The sequence below is a fragment of the Rhagoletis pomonella genome, unplaced genomic scaffold (genome assembly GCF_013731165.1).
Source record: "Rhagoletis pomonella isolate Grant_MI unplaced genomic scaffold, Rhpom_1.0 Rhpom_scaffold_00005, whole genome shotgun sequence".
Taxonomy (NCBI): domain Eukaryota; kingdom Metazoa; phylum Arthropoda; class Insecta; order Diptera; family Tephritidae; genus Rhagoletis; species Rhagoletis pomonella.
The window spans coordinates 67,871,865-67,881,710 of record NW_023458559.1 but is presented as its reverse complement, the minus strand read 5'-3'; the positions used below and the strand labels follow the sequence as shown (position 1 = coordinate 67,881,710).

Sequence of the window (9,846 nt, the reverse complement as noted above, 5' to 3'; positions counted from 1 at the left end):
TTTACAAAGAAAAGTGGTTTCTATTTAATATTTTCTGTAAAAAAAAAAGTTGTATTTAGAACAGAAATGGGTATATTGGAAACATTTATTCCATGGTGTTAAGTTTTAAAACATACATATTTTTTAAATAAAGCTAATCACCTTAAAATATAAACGGGTCTTATAAAAATTTGACAAAATTAATATAGCACATACTACTACTTAATATAGAAAGACCCTAACTCATTTTCTTGTCAAATCCAGTATTTTACAAAAGTCTGCCGATAACCCACCAAGCACCTACTGGATTTTAAAAATATTTACTATAGCATAAAATTAGTTACATTCTTAAATAAAAACAGCCTTTTAAAGAAACTCGCAGCAAAAGGACTTGATTTTGTAGGCAGTTTTTTTTTACCACTCCGTTAAGAAACAAACATTTTAGATAGGGCCTTTCTATATTAAGCTAACGATATGAAACTGCTGACTTCAAATACTAGTGGACTATGACTTTCCATAAAAAAAAATAAATAAAAATTTAATGCATAAAAAATTAGCTCCACGACAGTCGGTTCTACGTAATCGGAACGACCCAGACCTATGTATATCTGGCCAAGGACTGTCACTCCAAAAACTCTTTGGGAAATTTTCTACATATGTATATGCATATTCTAACCGAGTAATATTTTGTATGTACAACATATGTGCACTTAGTTAATTACTAGCTTCAAATTAACGCGTCCTCAATAAAAATTCCATATCATTTGACCTTAAACTAAATAAACTTTAACAGCAAAAATGTTCACTAGTGACGACATACATACTAGCCAGTTAACGCCATCGAAACAATAAATTAACAAACAATAATACAAAAAATAAAATAAAACAAATACAAACGTACTTAACGAAACAGTGACATCGTAAAAATATTTGGTTTGGCTAAAACCTTAAGTGGAATGCAATGCGCTAATTGCTTTGTTTTTGTATGCCAGTGGAGGTGGCTAACAGGTAGCCGGTGCGTTGTTTGGGTTTTACAGATATATGTATGTATGTACATACATATATGTATATATGTATACTATGTACTTTGTGCATATATAAATACAAGTTTTACTTAGCGAAACAAGTGAGAAGAAACCCTAACAATTACTTTACTGTTCTCCATCGATGTCGCATCAATTTTGATGCAATGACCTAAAACTTCTTGGAAAAAGTTTGTATACTAAAGTGTCCAGTTAAAGAATTTGTTTAGCTCATTTCGGTAGTAAATAGTTTCTAATCTGCTAAACAATCAGTTCATCCTATCACGGCAGAAAGTGTGAAGGCAAACGATTTCTACTATATAATAGAGTTTCCTCAAGTATCGCTCACTTTTAGGTAAGGACTTGTCCATATTTTACAGATTGAAAAAAAATACATTAGTAGGTGCAGTCGTTACCTTAATATAAGAAGTCCCTATCTAATATCGTCGCTGAAATGCAAAAAAACCGTAACTAAAATTTTGTGTTTCATAAATGATGTGAAGACTTACATATAATTCTATGAAATGCATCATAAACAATCGAAAAGTGAATGTTTGATTTTTCGTTAGTCACGGCTTTTTTGTATTTCAGCAACGATATATCCTTTTTAAATTAAGGTAACGTTATACAGGCAGGTGATGCAATTCACTTCCGAGTGAATTTCAGGAAAGCTCAATTTGAATTCAAAGCGAATTTTGCTAAAATTTGCTCGGAAGTGAATAGAACCCGCCCATGATCTTTTTTGAAGACTATATCGCAACCTTACAAAATACTTGCTATCCTCCCGACTTTTTTTTTGCAGACAAATTTACTATACAAAAATAAAACTCGTCACTAAGGTCTTAAATCATTTTATTGGATTCCATTCATTTAAAAAACCATGTTATGAAAAACAAACCAATACAAAATAAATATTAACATTCATGGCAAATAATAAAGTAAGGTACTACATTGGATTCCATTTAATATATTTAAAAATCCCTATTATGAAAAAGAAATCAATAAAAAAACAAATATGCATATTCATGGCAAATAATAAAATAAGAAGCTACATGAAAACAAAAAGTAGATTATATATGTAAGTAAAAGTTGTAAATTCTTCCTCCATTTTATTTCAGAGTTAACTTGTTTAGGTAACTTTCGCGTGTCTTTTTACCTTCGTCGTAATAGTCCCATTCTATTGAGTCGTTTGAGCATATTTCCTCAATAGTAGCATCATTAGTCGTCACGTCAACGTAATCATTTTTATAAATGCCACATTTTTGCAATACATTATGAAATATTGCGCACGCGTATACCAACTGCGCAGCATCCTTATGGTCGTACCAAAGAACACGTCCTGTAGATAAACAGCGAAAGTGTGATCTCAGTGTGGCAAAAGTTTTGCTAATAGTGTATATAGCCTCTAAGTGCAACGTATTGTAAAGCTCTTCGTTCTCTGTTTTAGCGTCTAGTATAGGCGTTAGAAGCCATGGCTCTAATGGGTACTCAGAATCACCCAAAAGCCATTTAGTTTCACCAGAAGTATGTTCATTAATGAGTTTTATTCTGGGTGGTGAAGCTGTCCATACCTCGCAACCGAGGCAAGAGCCGGGAAATCGGGTATTTATGTGGCGTATGATGAGTTCATCGTCGCATATCTGAGGTTTAAATGAATTTTAATATGAAGTCTCAGCAATGTGTTTTCTATTCTTACCGCTTCAACCACAATGCTATAGTTTCCCCTATCATCCTTGTATTGATGTGCAACTGACGATGCTGGTGTTTTTATGGCAACATGAGTGCAGGCAATGGCACCAATAACGCCTTCGATTCCGAATTTTGTATGGAACCTATAAATATAAGGTTGTTCTGCGTTAGGTAACAGTTTCAAATGTATATAAAGCCGTGAAAAAATAAATAGGTAAGCGACATTTTAATAAGTTTTGCCTATTTTTTTTTGTTAATTTAATATTTATTGTTTTTTATATTCATTGCCGGCTAAAGTATTGGCGCAGTGAATTTTTCGCGTTGATTTTAGGCAAAATTTTTAGTGGAAGGTGTTGCTCGTTTTCTCCAAACAAAAAATAATTGTTGAAAATATCGTACACCATCTTCAAAAGTAACACAACTCAAAATTTGGCATTTTTGAAATTATGCACTAAAAATTTACACAGAGCTTGTATTTACCTTTTAGCTAAGCTGGAGCAAATTTTTGTTATAATTTGTTAAAAAAACCTAAGGTAAGGTCTTACTTGCCCATATTATTAGCATGTGGTAAGAAAAAGTTTTTCGCATTTTCTGACGAACGAAAAATTTTGAGTTGTATCACTTTTGAAGATTATGTGCGATATGTATGTACTTTGTATGGAAGAAACTGCGTGAAAAAAATTGCCAAAAATCAACTTGATTTTCTTCAAAGTTGCACTTTACTATAATTGACAGGCTATAAAACTGCATACTTAGAATTTTTCTAAAAACAGCTGCAAATTAGCATGCGCCTTCATTGAATTTTCCTGAGTTTTGCACAAAGCTTCGTGATTATATTTTTATATTTTTTGGTGCAGAATAAAATAAATTTTGATCAAATATTATCGAAAATAAATTAGAATAAAAAACTTTGCTTATATTGCGAAAACTTCACTGTACCAATACTTTTGTCCGGCACTGTAAGTATAGATCAGTATCTAACAAAAACCATATAAATTAATATTTCAAACTTTGTGCAAAAACGCAATGATTTTTTGTGACTTTTTCAGGGATTTTCTTCCAGGCAAAGTACATATCGCTCATTTACTTTAATAGTGTCTTAATCAAAAAAAATGGAAGTAGGCAGAAATTACCGCTACCTCTTTCTCTATGTTTTCTCAATTTTGTATGTATTTATTTTTACTATGGGAGTATGTGCAAATTCAAAACTTTAAACCCGTTTTTCCGAGTGTTGTTTTTTTGAGTTTTGACACTGTTGAAGTAAATGAGCGATATTATCCAAAATTTGTTTGTATTGAAAAAATGCGTAAGCATTCAGAAAAAAAATCAAAAATCATTGAGATTTTATATCAACTTCAAACTTGTATTTCATTATATTAGAATTTAATGAGCTACAAAACTGCATAATCAACATAATTTTGAAAAACCTGATTAAAGCTTAAAATTTAGATGCAACTTTGTAGAAATTTTATAATTTTTGCACAAAGTTTGTTATATGAATTCATCGGCGTAGCCAGAATGAAATTTAGGGGGGGAGCTCGACCCTATTAAGCTGGTATTTCAGGGTACTATTTTATATATATATAAGGAAAATTTGAAAGTTAGGGGGAAAATAGGCAAAGTTTGTTAAGTTAAGTTTGTTGTCCTATTTATTTTTTCGTAGTTGTACATACATATGTAAGTAGATTTAATAATAGTGAAATAAAAAATGGCAGCTTTTTCGCGATTTTAGTCACGTATGGTCGAAAATTTTTTTTTTCTATAGAAAAAAATGCGTATCTATCAGAAAAAATATCAAAAAGTAAAGCGATTTTTTAGCAACTTCAAACTTGCATTTTATTAATATTGCAGAATTGATGTATGTTAGTGTAATCATAGTGAAATAAAAAATCGCAAATTTTTGGCGATTTTTTTTTTGTATGGAAAAAATGCGTATCAATCAGAAAAAAAACAAAAATCAACACGATTTTTTGGCAACTTCAAACTTGCTTTTTGTTATACCAGAATTTAATAGGCTATAAAACTGTATAATCAAAAAAAAAATATTAAAATTTAAAATATAGATGCAATTTTGCAGAAATTTTATAATTTTTAAATTAAGTTTGAAATATGAATTTATGTACATAGGTATATGGTTTATGCTGGATAATGAGCTATGCCTTTATAAAAAATATTAAATATTAAATAACCAAAAGAAAAATAGGCAAAGTTCGTTAAAATGTTACGTTCCTATTTTTATTTTTTGTCCCACTGTATGTATGTAAGTAGGTCCAAGCTTACCCTTTCTTAATGCTGTCGTATTCATCGGTACTTTTGGGAAAGCTTATCTCCTCATGTTTGTGTTTAACTACAAGTCTGCATATGTAGTTTATATCACGTAGAACGCCAAGGCGATTTGTGGCTGAAAAAGGACTATTTCCTACCCATCTTCTATATGACGCATTAACAAGGTAATGTAATGCTGAAAGGAACTAAATTATAATGCATATTTAGTGCCGGACATTTCTTTTTTCATGAACATTTCCATAACTTACCAGAAGTTCGAATGGAATTCCATATTTACTTGTGCGTTTATCATACGGCTTCAACTCCTGGACAATGTCCCAACATAATGTCTTTGGAAGCCGAAAGTACCGCCGGAAAGTACTTTCTTCCATTTGAAACGGGTCTTCTCGGATGCGCAAACATGCTAGTCTTTGCCTGCGGGCATTTCTGCAAGGTGGGAAAATTAATTAATTTATTCGCATTCTTTCAAAGCAGTAATTACCTCGCCCTGCGGGTTCTGCTTTCCCTTTTTTCATTTTCTTCATCCAATAAAAATAGCGCATATAACGCAATAATCCCCAACATGCTTACCAAAATTACTTTCCTCATCAGTCTGCGAATCAATGAATTTGCTTGACATAAAATATGTATAAACGAGAATTATTTTACTGAATTCCAAAAAGTCACTTGGTAAAATTTTATTAAATTTGAAAAGGCTAAATGGCGCAACTCTTTTAAAAAATCCTGCCGCTTCGTTTGATATTGTTATCGTTGCGCTAGCGGTGATAGGCTCGATAGTTTTTCGTTTCGATAAATTTATTGGTAATGAATCGAGAACCGCCCATGATGCAAAGAACGTAAATTTACGATTTTACTATCCACTTCGCAAGCGGTTTAATCAGACGTCAACAGGGCGGCCAGAAAATCAAAAAAATTTTGATTTTTACTCAAATTTCCCTCAAGCGGTTTGTCAAAACCCCCATAGACAATACAAATGGGGATTGCGGTCGAGGAAATAGCCACAAAAACTTCTTCCATGTATAAATTATTGTTGTTTTCCCCCACTAATTCTTCATTAAAAAAACGGCCTCAAGCTCAATAAAATTATTGAATATAGTCGATGAATAACGATTAATAACAACTAAAGAATTCAAAAATTCCCATCCTTATTTTGACATATATATATATTTATTATTACAGTTGCGAATTTCAAAAATTTTAGCCTCTTCAAAATCCGTAAATTTATTTGTCAAAAAACCCTATGAAAATAACATATTCGCAGCTATTTTTGCAGTTTTTAGCTACATATTTATTTGATTTCATATACATATTTCAGAAGTTTGCAAACTACCACACAGCAATTGCCGCCTTGCCTTCGCAACTGTTGAGCAGCTGCTAGTTATTAACACAGGCAGTTCATTGCTTTTTTCACTATTAAACACGCTGGCAGCACAGACGTGGCATATGTTGGGACACGATATCAAACCGAAAGTATCGATATGGTACTTATTTGAAGTGTCGCTGTAAAAATATCGGGCACCTATTAATATCGGAATAAAAAGACTCGATATCCCATACCGAGGGTATTTCTGCCATGAAAAACAGCTGATAAAAAAAAATCAATCGACGTTCAGAGTTAGCGTAAAACAGTAGGGACGCCCTTTGTGGCACAACATCAAGGCGCACGCAACAAATCGGTGGAGAAGCTCTGCCAAACACTAACATCTTGTGTAAGCGCCAATTTATTATTTTAACACGTAGAGATTGAGGTGATGGCTTAAAATACTGAGACCGCTTGTTCAAATCCCGCCACATGCAATCCTAACGATAGTAAAAAATTTCTGTTCTTTAAAGCCGAATTTATATCGGGAAGAATTGTTAAAGCGAAAGTACACAGCGTCCATTGCGTCGCCGGCACCGTCACCGTTAATGTGAGTGTCAACGGTGCTTATGCGGCAAGTTACACACTATCTGCTCACCATTGCGTCCGTAAAATTAAAAACTCGCTGCTACTCTTTGCAAAATTGCGTTGCATTTTTTTTCGTCATATTTTACATTTCTTATCTCAATAAATCCAAAAATTTTCACAAACTGAAAAAATTTAAATTCAGATATGTAAACAAAACGCAAAATAGTTGTCACGCATAATCGAAGTTGAAAGTTGAGCTAATTTGTGCGTCACAGTCACCGTCAGCTTTGTTCATGTAACTTACTTCATACGAATACACCGATTTAACTTTTTTGACAACTGACGGTGACGCAATGGACGTTAAGGCCCGTTTACATAGAACTTTGGCGTTGCGTTGGCGTTGGCGTCGCTTCAACAGCTGACTATGAATACATGAATTCAAATGCAGCCGTCCACATAGCCAAAATTCGACAACGCTCACGCCAACACAAAGCAAAAAGATGGCCAACTCTCAACTTTTCGCGTGCGTCGCTCGTCAGCTGTTGCGAATAAATAAAATTATGTGAAATATTTTTCCTTTTTAATCAAGTGCGGGCAAGAAATATCGTTTTTAATGCAATTATTGATATGAAATATTAATTTATCTGTCGTTAATATGTTAATTTAGTGGCCCAAGGATTCGCCGCCAAGCGTTCATTGTAGCAAGCATACTTTTAACGTGCGTTCTGTCAAACCAACGCCAACGCCAACGCAACGCCAAAGTTGTATGTAAACGGGCCTTTATGTACTTTCACTTTTAATTATATTGGTCGATACGATACTAGCGTTCTGGTACTCGATTACAAAAAATATCGCTTTAAAACTATCGAGTAAAAAATATCGGTATCGAATTCCAAAGGTATCGATATGGTATCGTATCATATGTTTGTAAGCATCTGTCATTAACTATTTGTTTACTTGGCGATAATTTACCTAAAATTATTTGAAAATAATGGGAAAAGTTAAATTTTCAATTTAGTAACACAACCTACTAGTATACAATAAAATCAATTTAATTTTTTAGGTCGAATGGACCAGTACAATGATCGTGCGACTGATAAAGGAAGCAAAGGAGCGGCCATGCCTTTGGAATAAGACCGATAGCCAGTTCGCAAACAAGATTTACAAAACAATCGCTTACGAGGAGATCGGTGATATACTTGGTGTTCCGGGTGAAAATGTGCGCATGAAGTTGCGAAATTTGCGCATAAATTTCATGCAAGTACACAAGAAACAATTGAAGGCGTCGTTAAATGCTAAACGCGTTTATCCACCCAAGTGGGAGTACTATGACGCCTTGCTCTTTATGGCGGAATCATGTGTTCCTGTCGAAGGAACTCCTTCAAAAAGAAGCAAGCGCGCGGTAGAGTACGAGGAATCATCGACATCCTTTGACCCCTTAATGGATGAGGTTAGTAGAACAGATGAGATCTATAAAACAGAAGATCTGAACGAAGAAGATGAGTGCTATAATTCAGAAGACTTAAACAGAACAGAAAAGTGCAACAATTCAGAGGACTTTAACAATTCGGCGGATTGCAATAGAAGAAACGAGTCTAATAGAATAAACGAACCCATCATATCACAAGAAAAAGCCCGCGTCAACAAAGGTTCGAACGAAATATTTGGCGAATATGTGGCGGCTAGCCTTAATTGTCTCGATGATGCTAAATTCGTTAAGCGAATGAAAGCTAAAATACAACTTTCAATATCTGAGGTGATGACTGAAAATGCGATGCAGAAATTGTCCGAATGTGACTCTTCCGCAGAACTTTAGGCTTTATGTGTAAGCCTCGTTTAGATTAGAACTCGTCCTTTTTTTACCCAAAAATGTTCAGTTAAATTGTGAACAATATTATGTTAAATTCCTATATAAAAATGCCTTTATGTGTTTGAACCAATTCGTTAGTGGAACAATTGTTAAGTGTGTACTGAACATAAATTAAATCCATTAAGAATTCAAATTATTTTATAGAATAAAAGTACATTTAATCTATGTATGTATGTACGTTAGGAATCCGAATTATTTAATATTAATTAATTTAATAATTCCCTCAAGTATATCCAAAGACAGATTACGAATCTTGAGGCTCTAGGGATAATAGTTGGTGGAGGCACTCTTTTAAATTGTTAAAATTTTGGAAAGAAGATTCATCCCAGTAGATAATTTCAGGAGTTAAAAGCCCTTCCGAAAGGCCTTCCTAAGAGTCAAGAGGCCTTCCACTCCACATTCCTTTCTCCTTTCTTATTTGTATGGAGTGGCACAAATTGAAGGGCTTCTTCTTTTGCTACCCATGGAAGGCCTTCCAGAAGGGCTTTTATAGCCCGTACTTCAGAACTTTTGGAGGACTTCTTTTAAAGTTGCTTCTTTAATTTATAAAAATCATATATCTTTGAAGTATTTGCTTAAGGTTTATATCAAATATGTGTTATTTCAACTTAAATATTTATTGAAATTCATTTGTAATGCTAAATATATAAATTTATGCATTCACGTAAATTGTAAATGGATAAGCCCTTCTAGAAGGCATGCAAGGAAACACTTTTCAGCCCTTAGAAGGGCTTTACTTGAGAAGGCCTACCTAAATTATCTTCTAGGATGTAATAATTGTTTTAATAATGGTATTCATATAACGTGGTAAACTGCCGATAAGTATGATAAAATGATAGATTCCACACAAATTAATAATTTGATCACGTTTATCGGCAGTTTGTGATGTTAGATGAATACCCCTAATATGTTTCTTACTTACGTGTACTTTTAACTGTCTAACTTGGATAAATGTTATGTATTTATGAGATCATCGATATCACTTTCCAAAATAAGGAGCATTAAATAAGCCAAGCGGTTTTGTGTCTACTCGTTCGGAATTTGTTTTTAATGATTTTTTATCAGACATTTGAATTCTGCCAATACTATAATTAAAAACAAATAAACAGTAA

General features: G+C 33.3%; 2 protein-coding genes across 2 annotated transcripts; one reads left to right on the top strand and one right to left on the bottom strand.

Moving 5' to 3' along the window:
- Window positions 1–1,908: 1,908 nt before the first annotated feature.
- Window positions 1,909–5,740, bottom strand: LOC118739952 (putative nuclease HARBI1). The gene is made up of 5 exons (XM_036471452.1): window positions 5,458–5,740; window positions 5,225–5,402; window positions 4,971–5,161; window positions 2,698–2,833; window positions 1,909–2,641 (listed from the first exon to the last, which is right to left on the bottom strand). The coding sequence occupies exons 1-5, from the start codon at window positions 5,562–5,564 to the stop codon at window positions 2,111–2,113; spliced, it is 1,143 nt and encodes a 380-aa protein (XP_036327345.1). The 5' UTR covers window positions 5,565–5,740; the 3' UTR covers window positions 1,909–2,110.
- Window positions 5,741–7,782: 2,042 nt separating this feature from the next.
- On the top strand, window positions 7,783–8,899 carry LOC118739951. The gene is made up of 2 exons (XM_036471450.1): window positions 7,783–7,864; window positions 7,928–8,899. The coding sequence occupies exons 1-2, from the start codon at window positions 7,856–7,858 to the stop codon at window positions 8,678–8,680; spliced, it is 762 nt and encodes a 253-aa protein (XP_036327343.1). The 5' UTR covers window positions 7,783–7,855; the 3' UTR covers window positions 8,681–8,899.
- The last annotated feature ends 947 nt before the right edge of the window (window positions 8,900–9,846 follow it).

Bases quoted from the DNA above. Each gene is read 5' to 3' on its own strand.
- LOC118739952 (XM_036471452.1), bottom strand. From the start codon at position 5,564: ATGAGGAAAGTAATTTTGGTAAGCATGTTGGGGATTATTGCGTTATAT. The intron at 5,162-5,224 runs GTAAGTTATGGA...ATTATAATTTAG, and splicing joins GAATTCCATTCGAACTTCTG to TTCCTTTCAGCATTACATTA. The intron at 2,642-2,697 runs GTAAGAATAGAA...TTTAAACCTCAG, and splicing joins ATAGCATTGTGGTTGAAGCG to ATATGCGACGATGAACTCAT.